Here is a 14642-nt window from a genome sequence, read left to right on the forward strand (position 1 = left end):
TTCGCCCTATTTGCTCATCAGAACGGCGCTTTTGTATTTTCATGGTAAGAAGCAACTTGAGCTTCGGTAAACACCTATTGCAACCTCACATCATACCTACTAGACTAGACATTCACAAGACACAAATTTCAATCCACTAACGCGAACATGCAGAAGGGGTATTTCTTCGAATATTATTCATTTTTAATTAAAACTTATACTACAATTACAGCCTAGACCGCACGATCGGGGTATACGTATACTATATTCCTTCAAAAACAACAGCAACCCAACGCCATGCAATCCCTCATGAGTAAATGATTCTACCTCGCTGGCGCGGTCAATCTATCCGTTCCAGAAGGGACTGCTCCTTCAGCCCCACCTTCGGCCATGTTACCATCGGCATCAGCCAGCGATGCGAGGCGTTTCTTCTCCCCATATCTCTTTGTAAAGTTCAACGATCTTCGAATCGACATGCTTCGATCCCGGCCAGACTTTCCTTCACCACGACCTCGATCTCGGTCAGGATCTACCACATCCTCAAGATCCTTTCCTTGCTTGAGCGCTTCCAACGACCTTTTGGCAGTGTCCACGTCTTCGAACATGACCTCGGTATCAATAAGGACCCGGTCGATCTGCCCGGCGATACCACGCTGCTTCTCCAACTCCTGGAGTTTCTCTCTCAGCTCCTTCATGACATGCCATCCGTCCATTATCTCCTTTTCCAGTTGTTTCTGGTGATCTTCTGAGAGTGCATTATACTCTCTCTGTCCTTGAGCCATACGAGCCCGACGGATGTATTTCTGGGGCGTCTTGGATCGCTCGGCCTGCTTCACAACGCCCTTCAGCGTGTAACCGACCGGACCAACAATAGCAGACAGATTCTTGAGTACTAGTCCTGTCAAGCCCATACCTGTGCCCTTGACAAATCCAATCGGCCCGTTCTCTTTTGCTCCGCGGATTGGAAGACGAACAACTCCTGTGAAACCATCGTAGACACCATAGGCAAACTCGTGCCCAGCGGCTCGGAGTCCAGAATGAAAGCCAGTTATTCGAATGGGTCGTCGTACCGTATTATCGCCATATAGTCGAGGGGCATTGTGAAATCCCTGTGCCAGAGCCATCGAGAGGTCCACTGGCGCCTTGGCGATAGCTGTAGCTGTCCTTTCAACGCCACTCGCCATATCGCCGACGTACTGTCCGCTTGCTTCCTCGGCTGTCATCTCGGTGTGTATTGAAGCACAGTCCGCTGTGTTTTCGGGAACTGCTGTATCGTTTTGCGGTATTTCCTGGTTGGTCTTCTTGGATTTCTTTGATCTTTTTACGCTCTTCCTTCTTCTGGTCGACTTTGACCTTTTTGCCCAATGGTAAGGAACGCTAGCAACGCCGTGGAATGCTTCACCTACTGTGCTAGCAATGGAACCAGCAATCCCAGTAACAGGCTCTCCAGGACCTTCGAAATCATTCCATTCTTTATGCCTGAGGAGTCTCAAGCGCTTCCAGGTCAGCAGCCCGTTATCAACAAGCATGTCAGCAGCCAAGGCACCCAATTTGATATTGGTTCCTTTGACTTCCCAAACAGCAGTGCGGTCTTTGAGGATGGAGCATCGCAGAATGCTAGGAGATTCGAGGTTTAACTGTCGGTGGAACTCCTTGACAGCATTTTCAGCACCATCACCCTCTTCTGCAATTCGCTTAGCGATTTTTTCCGCAGCTTCTCTTGCCTTATCCGAGAGACAGTACTCGATGCCTTCTGCGAGTTTCTCTGCGTCTAGATGTTTGTAGGGAATCGGTTCAGGGCCGACGTCAGCGCTGCTCACCATCTTGCCCCAGAAATTCTGGTCACCGAAGAAGGGAACAATCATTGTTGGCTTTCCGCACTTGAGCGCGATGGCTGTTGTGCCCGCACCTCCATGAATTACACAAGCTTTTACTCGTGGGAAAAGCCAGTCGTGAGGGGTGTTGTCGAGCATGAAGACGTTTTCTGGGACGTCATCTCCTCCAAGTCCACCCCAGCCCTTCGACACTAAAGCACGAACACCTGCCATTTCAACGGCCTTGAAGATCATTTCGGTGAACTTGTCAGCGTCATCGACAACAATGGAGCCAAATCCAATGTAAACAGGGGTGTCTCCAGCCGCGATGAAGTCTTCCAACTCCTTTGGTGGCTCAAAGGTCGAGGCCAAGTCAAGGAACACGAAGCCAGCTACGTCAATTTCACTGCCCCAGTCCTGCGGCTTGGGTACAAGACCCGGTGACCACAAATACGTGAAAGGCACATGCAGACGATAGGTCGCACCAGGTGCCCAGAGAGTTGATACCGGGTCTAGGGCCAAGGTCTTGACACGGAATTCGTTAACCAGATCTCCCAAGCCTTGCCATACCATCATTTCAACCAAGGGGTATGAGATGAAGTTGGTGTATCCTGGATCCACGTTGGAGTTCTTGATGCTCGCCAAGGGGTGTGGAAACGCTTGCGTTGGTGTATAAGGAAAGGTAAACATCAAGTGAACAGGGATTCCGAGCGCTTCAGCACAGTGAATATGTGCAAAACTTGGTGGGTTGGCAATGATGACGTCTGCCACAAAGGGATCCTTCTCACCCATCATCTTCAAGTTCTGACGGTCCGACTCGTCGTCTGTGGCATTGATGCACGCACGCCAGAAACCATCAAACATAGTAGCCATGGCAGCTCGTCTTCGACCAATATCTCCAGCCTTGAATGTCTCAAGAGTCGGGATCAAACCAGGATTCTTAACCATGAAGGCCATAAGTTCAGACGGGTCGCCTCCAACTGAAAAGAATTCGAGGCCCGAGTCCTTTTCCACAAATTCACGAAACGCTGGGTGTGTAGCAATGCGTACTCGATGTCCGTAGTCCTCCTTGAGAACCTTGCCGATTTTTAGAAATGGTTGGGCATCTCCTCGTGAACCAATAACCATGATAACAATGTTCAGGCGTGTCTGGGGTCTGCGGTCCGCCACAGCTGTCACAGAGGACGATCGACGTGGGCTCTCGGGAATTGTCAAGTTGGATGGCTTTTCGGCTTGTTCCACCCTTGGGGGTGCCACCTTGCTAACAGCTGCACCGAGAGCCTTACTAAGATATCCAGTGCCTGCGGTCTCATTGACAGTGATTCGCAAGCGTCCATCCTTCTTGACCTTTCCAGATGTTTGGTAATTCTGGTTACCGACACTGAAGTGACCATATTTATCATCATCCAGGTCTTTATGTGATGCCTTGTCTTTCTTCCGGTCTCTATCACTTGGTGGTTCCCGCCGGCTGGTCGGTCGTTGCTCTTCGTCGGACGATGACGATGAACTTCTTCTGGAGTCAAGTGCTGTACTCTCGGGGCCTTCCCAAATCGCTTTGTTCAGATATGATGTGCCAGCCCTGGCTGGGCTGGGTCGAAAGTATGAGTGATGGCGGTGATGATCGCGCCTAGGTTGTTCGGTTTGCCATGTCTTAGTCGGCTTGGGTCGGTCCTTGGGAACTGATGACTTTTTTGACAATACATGCCCAGGAGTTTCTGATACGGTCACAGGTTGTGAAAGAACCCGTGTTGGTTCACGGTCTTCGCTTGGGGCAGCGTTGGGGGTAACAGCCTCTTTGTGACTTCTCGGCGATAATGGGCTCTCGGGTGACAGGATTGGGCGTGGAACGGCGGCGGGAAAGGCGAGATCTCCATGGTCATCTGTAATTACTGTTGGGGGGTGTTGTTCGTTTTCTCCATTGTTGTACTTTTGCGATACTTCGAGCTTAAGCTTATTGCCGTCTTCTGATTGAGAATCCATGACAGCAGTACTGCGACTCCTCTGCGGGAGCGGGAAGGTTTGATGTCTTTCTCTAGGGTGGTTTATGGACAGAGGAACTTGAAAAAATTATGCAGATGGCTTTGTTTATAGTGATGAGATATCGTAGTCGTCGTGTCACGGTCGTGTACGCCACTTGATCAGTCGCACCTTGGCAATAGGTCTGCTTGGCAAATGTTGTTGCTAGAATCACGTATATTGTACCACGCTTCAGTGCACAAGTGTAATGAAAAGAGAAAAGGTCGTGGTCAAGTCTAAGGTCATCGAAAGGTTCATCCCTTCTACTCTAGTAATGACAAACAAAATTGGGCAGGCGCCACAAGGCCACGACTCTGGTCTCGGGAATGTTCTTTCTTAATTTCTGGTTCAGATACAATGACGTCACTTGCCGTCTGTTCCACTGTGTACCCCTTGGCGCTCGGCGTTCTAGCTTCTTTGGCGCCGCAAGGCTAATTTAATGGGCCCCCGTAAGGTCTCATTCAGTGCAAGGAACAGGCGGGAATCGTCGATGATGGGCCAAACTCGTACCCAGGCAACTCGGGGTGATGCCGGTTTCAAAGAGCTGCAGCCATGCATTCATTCGTTGTCAAGCCAGAGTTTCTGATCGTCATGCTTCACCATTAAGAGCTTTGTCATCTTGTGACAGCTTCTTTCGTAGGTACCTAAAAGGTACAGTCGCCCCGTGATGTTCAACAAAATCAACATACGTATGTTCATTGGATATTGTGACGTAGTTGTTGTCCTCGAAGTCAATGCGCTGGCGTTAAATAATGAACTATCATGACTTAGGGCATGTGCCTAACGGCGAATGCTCCAAGCTACGAATTGACCGCCGTCATACAACTAATACAACTTACACAACAACTACTAGGGTATCGCTCAACCGCTCAACATAACCTCTCTCGGCGGCGGACTGCTACGCTAACTCGGCAAGGACCCGAAAGAAAAGTCCATCTTAGCCCAGGCAGTCTACAAAAGATAAACGACATGGGGTGTACTCTGTGGGCTAAAATGTCATAACTGACCTAGTAATTTCGTCTCACTCTCTGACTGGCCAAATTCCGTGCTTTGTCCTTGACTGCGGACTCGTTGCTCCGGGCGTGAAACTACCACCCACCCTGTACGAGTTCATTCAAAAACACTTCTTGTTTAAGTGTGTTACTGACTGACACATGCTGCAGTGTATTTCGGTATGTCATAATACGACCAGTCAAAAATATGTCTCGCTTTTCTTTTGTGCTGTTATTGTGATAGATATGGCTCTGTTTGGCTGCGAAACCCCCGACATATACTCTTGAGACTCATACCAATTGCCCACCTATCTAGGTAGTATTGGAACGAAGCAAAAATAACGATAGCAACGATAGCAACGAGATCAACAGCTTATAGACACATATTATTATTCGAATATGCGAATTTCATCACCATGGTAATAACAGAATATCGTAGAATGTCATTCATATATAACTGCCAGTTGAACTACAACACTCTAGTGGTTCTTACTCACAAACTCTAGTGCAACGGAACACGCTCAAGGTTATCCGTCAAAATGCTCAACTGCATTGACACCTCGCCCTCCTGGTCTTGTCCATCAATCTCTTTCTTTTCCAGTGACTCTGTCAATCGCTTGGCAGCAGCAAGCAAAGGGTTCGCGTATCGATGCTCTACCGCTGCAGCCATACCCGCAGGAGCCAAGCTTTTATAATCTTGACCACCAAACAAAAACAGAGAGAAGTTCACCACTTGAAGATGGAAGGGTGCGTTCTGCACCCAGAACTCCCATAGCGCCTCCAAATCCGTTTCAGCAAGGTATTCGAGATCAGGAAAAAGTGTGTACTGGAGCTGGTCCAAGCAGTCGGAATCGGCAAATCGTCCCTTTGAGCCAGCCTTCTGTGTGGCGATGATTTCCTCTCGTAGCCATGTCACTGCACATGCTTGCAGAGAAGAAAACATGCAATTTTCCAGCAAGTCCTCCAGAATATTTAATTTATCCCCTTCATCAGGGTCTTGATGAAGAATTTGACCTGCCAACACGGTGGCTGCATTCCGTACTCGCAAAGATGGATGGAATACAGAGATGAGAGTTAGCAGATGATGATATGACATGAATGTTGCTTCCTTGTCTTCAGCCGCGTTAGGCCCAACTATTCGCTTCTGATCCTGAAGCCAAAGTGCAATGACAATCAATGCCTCGACAGTACCAGGGTTGCCCTCAATTTGTGTCTGTGGTTCATCGCCGAGGAACCTCTTCAACAAGTTGTGGTGCTCGGGGAAAATATTGGCATTGGGCTGTTCGTAATTGGCGTCAAAAATGTCCGATGCGAACATGCGATAAGCGGTCAAGCAAAGGAAGCCGCCAGATGATAGTTTGATAGCTTCGGGATTCTTGGGATCGGGTTCGACAGACAGTGGATTCACTGCGAACGGAGACTGTAAAATCTTCTTGACCTCGTCAGAAGGCAATTTCGCCAGGCCTAGATCGCGGGCAACAGCCTGGAGGAATTAGAAACAAATTTCACCATGGTAGATATATGACTTACAACTAGCTGCCCAACTAAGGCGTCCCTGGTTTGAAGCTCATCTACTTGCTTGAATGCTTGCAGCATGGTTGGCTTCTTCGGTACAATCCTCTCGGGGCTCAAATATTCCAAATGTCTTGCTGCCCATTCCAAATTGTTCGAGTTGACATAGGCTTCAAGAATACTTGTTATAAATGACTGCAAGAGTCGTGATACCAGCTCAGACTCGCCCTCGCCTGCTTGGCCTGCATGCGCCTCAGGATCGGGAGCACTCTTGGACATGTCACTCCCCTGGAATGCCGTTTCTATCTTGGCGCTAGATTGGCGTGTAGGCAGCGGAGGTCGCTTTCTCCCAGAAAGAGATCTTACAAGGTCAATAACTGCAGCCGTCGTCTCCGCACCTTGGGGGTTGTACGCTCGGTAAACGGTTTGTAGTGTGGTATGAAGGTATCGTGATGGCGCCTTGACCTGCAATCTTTGGTGGAGGATGCCTAGCATGCCAACCAGAATAATGAACTTTGCGCTCGCTGAGGCATCGCCGGCCTCGGATGATTCTGAGTTGGCGTCAAGAACTTCGATAACCTTGAGGATGACTTCGCGAGGGTTTCCTAGGCGGGCAATGGTCTCGAGACAGCCCTCGCTGCCGGGGACAGAGATTAGCATCTCCACGAGATCCCAGCCGATTTCGCTCGTAAGCGCAGCATCTTGGAGAATGTCCTGGAGAGTTGGGAGAACTTCGGGGGAGAGGTTCGTTTCGACGACGGTAAGGTATGTAAATGTGTCTGTCGCGGGAGGACGAGCCTCTTTGAGTCTCTGGATGGCCTCTTCGGTGGATACCATGGTTTTGAATGTACAATATTTGTGTTGTTTTATTTCCCTCTCGACTCGGTGTATAAGCCGTTGTCTGTTTCTCGCAAACTAGCTCGATTAAAACGGTCGAAGATCGCCACGGTTTATCGGTAGCTGAAGAGGGGTCGATCGTTCGGCTCGTGACAGGTCTTAGCGTTGGTATTTAGCGAGAAGAAACGAGTGTTACTGAAGCGCAAACGAAAATACAACAAAAGAGGTAACGAAGGAGAATAGCTAGTAGATTCAGGATTGATAAGCCCCTGGTCGGCAAGTGTTTTTGTGGTCTCTGGTAGATGAGATGAAGGAGCATGTCACAGCATGAAAGAACGAAACGTGCCGATGAGGGATGACGAGTAGCTTTTAGTGGAGACCTTGCTTCTTAGCGCGGGACAGTTTCGTCATCACGCCTGCAGCCATGAGCTTGTTTTCCATCTAAGTTGGGGCGTTCATAAGTACCTACAAAGAGAACATCAGGAACTTGTTGTCAGACTCTTCTTGGGATATACATCAAATAATCAATGCCAAACTATTGGTTTGATTACAACGACTGAAGCAACTGAACACAGGTGTCGATCCCAAGCCTCAGAACATTATATCTAACGATAGCCCCAGGCCATTATTCGTGAAGCTGCCGATATGCTACAGGGGTCATCAACCTTTGATCGCCAAGCCAACTCCCGCAAGTTATCCATCATCCGTAGAGTTTAGCTTCAATTTGAGATGTCAGCACTTTAACGACATTAGAGCCAGGAAATTATTGCCATGGAAGAACTGTTGAAGAGGTATATAATGATTGGTTGAAACAAAACGCCTGCGCATTTGGTGATACAAGTACATCAGACCCCAGACCTTTTGATTTTCTTTAAACGCCCTCCCAAACCCATCGTAAAAAGCCCCAATCCGCAACCCAACACCGTTTCCAGATGCAATTCGACATGTTTGCCATGTCAACATAAGAATATATATACATGACCACATGAGTGATATAAGAGACATTGTACAAGCTCAGCTTTTACAAGCTGAACTGGACCCATTGGCGGTTACACCCTCCAAGTTGGCCTGTAATTTCCGTTCGAGTACTTTCCCAACCCCAACTTGTTGTTTTTGTGCGCATAAGCATTTTGATTTTGTTTCATAGCCTCTGTTAGGATAAAGGGTTCGTCCATGGGCATAAGTTGTGGGTATGCCCTGTATGGTAACACGCTTTGCAATTCTTTCTTGCTCATCGGCCTTTCCTTCTTTGGCATCGCTGCTAGCCTTTCTTTCTGCAACGCGTAGACAATATCTCGAATTTCTTTTTCGTCACTGGCTATTTGGGCTTTGAGAAAAGGAATTGACTCCTGTGCTGCTTCCCGGATGCCTTCCATGATAGGCACGCGCGGAGTGTACGCGATGTGATCGAGCTTGGGGGCGTGTTTGGCGTCTGGAACGATAGCGGGATCTAACCGAGCAACCTCTCCCTTCTCTAAAAGAGTATTGATATCGATGCTCTCTCCCGGAGGTATAGGGGTCTGATGACTTGGAGTTATGCACTCCATATCTACTTCCTTGCGTAAAACATGGTCAATATCCACAGCAGAAAAGTAAGCGCAGGACTGAGGAAGATCATTGATGCCAACTTGCTGAGAGAACATTGCCCTTGTCCAGAGGTTGGCAACCTGCAGAGCAAGTGCTGTGCGGTACTTATCCTTTTCTGTAACCAAGTATCGAATTTCGTCATGAACTGTGATAGCCACTCGAGCATCGATGTTGAAGCGACGAATTAAATAATCCATAGCAACAACGAGCAAATGAAGGTAGTCGACACCAGAAGATTGAATAGCCCAGTTAATTCGCGATGTCAGATAACCACCCTTGCTGATGTATCGTCCCATAAGCGCTTCAGTAATTCCAGCGCCCAATACCGGGGTTCTAGCCTTGTCTTGCTCAGCAAACTCCTCCAGCTTGTTGAAGACGAACGACTCGGTGCCGCCTCTCCAGAAGGGCCGTTTGTAGAGCAACTTGCGGTTAGTTTTTGTGCCCTTGGTATTTGCGTAGAGCCTTGATGCTGTCTCCATCGTCTGCTTTTCGGAGAGGTTTGGATTGAATTGTCGCAATAAGGTCGCTGCGAATTTGAGACCAGCACCGTAGATTCGTCCATAATTGAAGATTTTGGCATTGTTCCTGGTAATGCCCAGGATGGATGCCGTCCGCGAATGAAGATCCGTGCCAGCCGACTTTGTGCCCTCTAACGTCATGAATCCAACAGCATTTCCACCATGAAGTTTGAATGTTGCGTCGCCAACAAGGCTGGCAATCCAAAGCTCCTCCGAGTCAACGTCCGCTCCTACAAAGCAATAACCCCTGGGTGCCTTGACCATTGCTTTCAGTTCAGAGCCAACGCGATTCTTCTTGGCATTACTGGCCGTAAGCCAGGTGTTCTCGACTGCTCTGCGAGTTATAGTACCCATTGGGATGATCTGTGGCAAAATAAAACCGGGTTTGTCCTTCTTTGGCTTGCCACGAGTAGATCCCCTCATTACACGGAGGTCTTGGTCATAAACAACCATTTGAGACTTGATGCGATCTCTTGCGCTTATCCAGTAAGAGCATGACGCATTCATTTCCAGCGCTTCCTTAGCATATGTATACTCGGAGGACAACATGCCACTCTCGAAATAGGACAAGTACCCCTTAGCCATTGGGTTAGTACAACGCGCTGTTGGGCCATCTTTGTGAGGGAGCTTGAAATAGGCATGAGCATGATCGTCACGTAGCTTGATTTCTTTCTCGTCGAACTTGCACTCAACCGCGAGCTTAGCTGTGTACTTGGCGGCTTCCGCTCGAGGTACGCGAAATGTCCAACCGTATTGATTGGACCAAAACAGCGGATACCCGTCCCAGGACATCTTCAACAGCAAAGGAGCAACCCGTGTTCGAACAGTGATGTTGATGGGCGAGTCGCTAGATTGGAAGAGGTCCTTGTACCACTTGGGCATGCCAGGCTTCTTCTGCCTGGCTACAGGTCTGGGTGGTTCGTTCCCCTTGCCTTTGGCCATCTTGATTTCCTGCCCCGACCAGTCAAGTTGTTGCATCCAGGGATCGTTCTCGTATTCACCAGGGCTGTCCTTCATTTCCAGTGCGCTTTCGGTAAGGCCGATAAGGCGTTCCTGAACCGCGTCAGAGAGAGTATGGTAGGTAGCTTCTGCATTTTTGATGTACGCATCCCACGACTTATCAACCGGAAGGATGACAGAGGAGAGGTGGCGAAGAGCTGCGAAGCTGACAGGATGTGGGCAGGTTTTCAGGAAGTTAGGAAAAACGATCTGGTAGACACGGTGGGTAATCGAGACATCAGCGGCACAATATGTCAGGAGCTCATCCAACTTTTCTACTACTCCATCACGATCCAGCTCACCAAAGTCATTTCGAATTGTCTTGTCGATAGAAACATTGAGATGAAACTTGGCGACATCCCTCAAAGAGTTGACAGAGCTTCGTTCGACCCAAAGATCCTCTTCGTCGTGCATTCCTTGTGTACTTAGCACTGTCGCCAAATCATGGCTGGGAATCTCGGTCGCGACTTGCTCCCGTAGCTCTCGATTCTTTTTATGCATCATCCAGGTAGGCCGTTGTTGAGAGCACATTCCATTCACAGCCACATGTAGCGACATGGTGTCCAAGAAAGTATTCCGGGTTTGTTTCAGGCTGTACTCTTCCAAAACCCGTGCTCGGTCGAAGCCCACATTATGCCCGACAATAATTCGATCTTTGGTAGGATCACCAAAAGGAATCAACTGCCGGTCGTTTTCTGTCTCTCCCAACAGCCAAGGCGATAGCCATGCATACCAAGCAGTCGGGCTCGATGCGCAAGCCATGACGGCGAAAGGGCTTATTTTCCACATGACCTCTGTGTCGAACGACAGCATCTCTTCTTCAGGCGCCTCAACTTTCTCGGTCGTCCCATCAGGGTTATATTTCGTCCAGCCACTCTGGTGTACCCATTGCCGGGGCTTGGGGGGAGGATTGGCCATAGAAAATTGCTTCGCAAATGTGAGGAATGGCTCAGCGGCATCTATACCAAGCTTGTGAAAGTGCTCGTCAAGCGTGCGCCCTTGCAGTGGGGGGATATCAAAGGCTATAGGATCGGATTTGTCGGTGTTCTTCCCAAGCAGATCGTGACGCCTCAAATGATCCTTGGATAGCTCAACGAGCTCTTGGGGTGGAGGTTTTACACCATCGGGAAATATTTGTTCGAATACGTGGGAGCTGAGTTGCTGGACGCCTATTTCGTTATGTCGGGCTTCGGAGGGTACTGCAGCAAAATTAATATCTGACAACTTGTGCGAAGGAATATTGTAGTGTTACAAGCAAGGGTTTTTAATTTATTTGGTTTTGTTTTGTGAGCGACGGCAGCCAGCCATCGCACATGAGTGCGCAAAGCATGACGATGAAAACCCTGGTGTTGAGCGATGCGAGAGACGCTGGCAGTCGAACCGCGAAACGGAGAAGCAGCAACTGGGACAAACATTATTAAATGCGCCACAGTAGCATGCCGGCTCCTGGTGGTTACTATCACCGACGGCCTGGACGATGCGCCGATCGAGTATTATTTCTGTTGAAGTCGTGGATTGACGAGTGCACCTTGACAAATGCAAGGTCAGGATGATGAATTTGGCATTTGCATCCTCCATCTTTGACTAAATTAGCAAATCCCTGCTAATTTAAGTGGATGACGCCGGGAATTCTCAGCAGGTCCCTGTTTTTCTAGTCTGGAGTGGAGACGATGGAAGGGTCTAAGATGGAGGGGCAATTGAACTTGATGTAGGGCTTTTAAACCTCCAAGAAACGATTTCCATGAGTGAGGCGTAAAGAGTAATGCTAATATTTCAAGTCTATAAGAATGGAGACAATGCCGATTTTTTACTTTTATTTCCAAAAGCCAAATCTAGGGATTGATGGAAGATTGGTTCAGATCTCTGTTGCATCGCGGCACTGGACCCGGCAAAGCAAATGCAACGATTGAACTCCATGTATGAAGAATCGAGATGAGGTAACGCGGGGGTTTCAAGCGCCGTGTACGGATGCACATGGAGTCAAGTCTGTGATCCAATGAGTCTCATTCAGTAGTATTCTTGAGAGATATGATTGGGCTGCCGTATTGGCGCAAAGAGGCCAAATGAGACGAGGATGGACTGAGACGAAGGCTTTTCAAGCTTTCAAGCCTTGCTTTACAGCCAAAGACGTTCCTCCCTTCCAATAAACGGCTTTTTGTAGTATGTATCGCATGTATGTACTGTCGCGGTACAGCTGAGGTTTGCCTCGACTTGTGGCCAGACAGCGTCAGTCATCATGGAATGGGTGACAACGGATGGCTGGTCGGTCATCCCCCTCCCATTCAGACTGGGCCTTTCACTTTTAACCTAAATAGCTGTTGGCTTTCTTCCCATGTTTACTCTTGACCATCACAAACCAGGAGTTATTTTCGGCTGAGCCCAGCCGCCAGGATAATGCTTTTTCATCCTTACCTTACAAAGAGCTCACATCTCCTTTGACAAACGCAAGCCTTTGTGCCTCTGCTTTTGTTTTATCATCCATTCCGTTAATATCCACACCCTGTTATCATCCGAGCTGGTCCAGCCCAGCCCAGCACAGCACAGCACAGTCCAGCAGCGGCCCGCCTGCCGACCTGGTAAGTCAATCAAGTCATTTGCATAGCCCAAAAACAGTTGGTTCAGTTAACTAATGCTTTGAAAGTGCTCAGCCAGGCCTTAGTAAACCCTCCACGGCTTGCACCTTTTCTTCTCTCCCCCGTGACGTCCTTCAATTCGACCCAACAATGGAGCAGGGTTTCTTGTATATGGATCTCACCTTCTCTCATCTGTTGCAAGGTTAGAAAGAATCTCTATTTCTATTCCTCCTATTGTCCTTCCTTTTTATCTATTCCGCTTCCCTTACCTGCCTACTTGCTTCTTTTGACCTCTCCTGCCCCCTACAGTCGAACCTAGCTCCAATGTCCTTGCGCATTTCTTTTTGTTGGTAACAGCTCCTAACGCTCGTTCGTAAACGATAATAGACGACGACCCAGGCTTTGACTTTTGGGACTCGGCAGACGCATTTTACGCTCCTCCCATTGCAATCTCCATGTCCACCAGGATCATTTCGTCTCCGGATCTAGCTGGAACTGAAGCCGGATCTTCACGTTCGCGTTCGCAGAGGCCAATCGGCTTGGAGGCTGATGGATTTGACGAACAAGAGGGTGCTGGCAGTGGCAGTGGCACCGGCCCCGGTGGCCAACACAACCAAATTCGCCCGACAACATCATCTTTCTCGCTCCCTTTGCCACCCTTGATTCCCAACACTCATCGCGCTCGTCGGAGCTCAAGCCCGACTATAACAACACAACGGCCGAGGCCTTCCCACTCCCCTCCTGGTCTATCTCTCCTGGGCTTTCAAACGCCGCCTCGGAGCAGGGCAACTAACTTGTCATCGGAAAACCTTGACCTGCCACCAATTAATCTTCGGGAGAACGAAACTTCAGGGCAATACAGTCGAAGCCGCGCCCTTGAGAATTTATTGCTTGCTACCAATATCGGGGATTCTGATCTTGATGATCTTGCTGATGCTGAATTCTCTTCACCCTCGACTTACCCGTCATTCACGAACACAGATCCACACCAAAGTCAAGCTCTAACTCCAGGTGTAAGCCAAACTGCAGCGCTTCAGGCTTCCATTTCCGCGCCGCATCGTGCAGCTGCCAACAGTGCCACTACCGCCCCACGCGACCCCTCTGCCGCTCGCCATTGCATCTCTAATTTCTTGGGCCTTGAGCGTAGCACGACTCAACTCTCTTCTTCCACCAACGCAGCTGGCGAATCTCAATCGACTCTTCCTATCTTTGACTCCTTCGACGAAAGCGACCTCTTCGACAGCCCCGCTAGCTCCTTCTCTGACGCTATGCCTCCTGCTCTTCGACGGAGCGCTGCTTCCCGGACCGGTTCTACGCACGCAAGCAAACGACAACGGACATCCACTGCGGCTGCAAATGGGAACACGATATCTTCGAGACAATCGCCGAGGCAGAAGAAGAGCTCGGCACCAAAGAAAGAAATGGATGTCGAAGAACTATTTGGCTCGAGCCCGCCCCCTCGCGCTTTCATCGATCTTGAGACCAACGAAGATTACGATACCGTTGATTTGACCGAAACGAACGAAATCCCTGACGAGATCAAACAGCCAGAGAAGGACGACCGCATCAAGCTTGCTGCCTTTCAGTGTGTCATCTGCATGGATGACTGTAGTAATCTGACAGTAACACATTGTGGTAAGTTCATTTACGGGTGCCTCCGTTTACCTCTTGCGCCCCATGGGAATTATCTGACACGTCCCTTCTAGGCCATCTTTATTGCGCTTCATGCTTGCATCAGTCCCTTTGCGTAGATGCCACCAAAGGAAAGTGTCCCATGTGTCGGCAAAAACTTGACACGAAGGCAAGAGGGAATTA

The 14642-nt window shown here is 49.1% G+C and overlaps 4 protein-coding genes across 4 annotated transcripts; 1 reads left to right on the forward strand and 3 right to left on the reverse strand.

The window, feature by feature from the left end:
• Nucleotides 1-302: 302 nt before the first annotated feature.
• FGSG_05514 (uncharacterized protein) lies at nt 303-3773 on the reverse strand (the record flags this gene model as incomplete). The annotated part of the gene is made up of 1 exon (XM_011325759.1): nt 303-3773. The coding sequence occupies one exon, from the start codon at nt 3771-3773 to the stop codon at nt 303-305; it is 3471 nt and encodes a 1156-aa protein (XP_011324061.1).
• Nucleotides 3774-5200: 1427 nt separating this feature from the next.
• FGSG_05515 (uncharacterized protein) lies at nt 5201-7436 on the reverse strand. The gene is made up of 2 exons (XM_011325760.1): nt 6332-7436; nt 5201-6284 (listed from the first exon to the last, which is right to left on the reverse strand). The coding sequence occupies exons 1-2, from the start codon at nt 7148-7150 to the stop codon at nt 5304-5306; spliced, it is 1800 nt and encodes a 599-aa protein (XP_011324062.1). The 5' UTR covers nt 7151-7436; the 3' UTR covers nt 5201-5303.
• Nucleotides 7437-8199: 763 nt separating this feature from the next.
• Nucleotides 8200-11669, reverse strand: FGSG_05516 (DNA polymerase gamma; the record flags this gene model as incomplete). The annotated part of the gene is made up of 2 exons (XM_011325761.1): nt 8200-11453; nt 11507-11669. The coding sequence occupies 2 exons, from the start codon at nt 11667-11669 to the stop codon at nt 8200-8202; spliced, it is 3417 nt and encodes a 1138-aa protein (XP_011324063.1).
• Nucleotides 11670-12977: 1308 nt separating this feature from the next.
• Nucleotides 12978-14519, forward strand: FGSG_05517 (uncharacterized protein; the record flags this gene model as incomplete). The annotated part of the gene is made up of 3 exons (XM_011325762.1): nt 12978-13029; nt 13215-14412; nt 14468-14519. The coding sequence occupies 3 exons, from the start codon at nt 12978-12980 to the stop codon at nt 14517-14519; spliced, it is 1302 nt and encodes a 433-aa protein (XP_011324064.1).
• Nucleotides 14520-14642: the final 123 nt, after the last annotated feature.

Source organism: Fusarium graminearum, chromosome 3, assembly GCF_000240135.3.
Source record: "Fusarium graminearum PH-1 chromosome 3, whole genome shotgun sequence".
NCBI classification, from domain to species: Eukaryota; Fungi; Ascomycota; class Sordariomycetes; order Hypocreales; family Nectriaceae; genus Fusarium; species Fusarium graminearum.

Bases quoted from the DNA above. Each gene is read 5' to 3' on its own strand.
- FGSG_05515 (XM_011325760.1), bottom strand. From the start codon at position 7,150: ATGGTATCCACCGAAGAGGCCATCCAGAGACTCAAAGAGGCTCGTCCT. The intron at 6,285-6,331 runs GTAAGTCATATA...TAATTCCTCCAG, and splicing joins CCTTAGTTGGGCAGCTAGTT to GCTGTTGCCCGCGATCTAGG.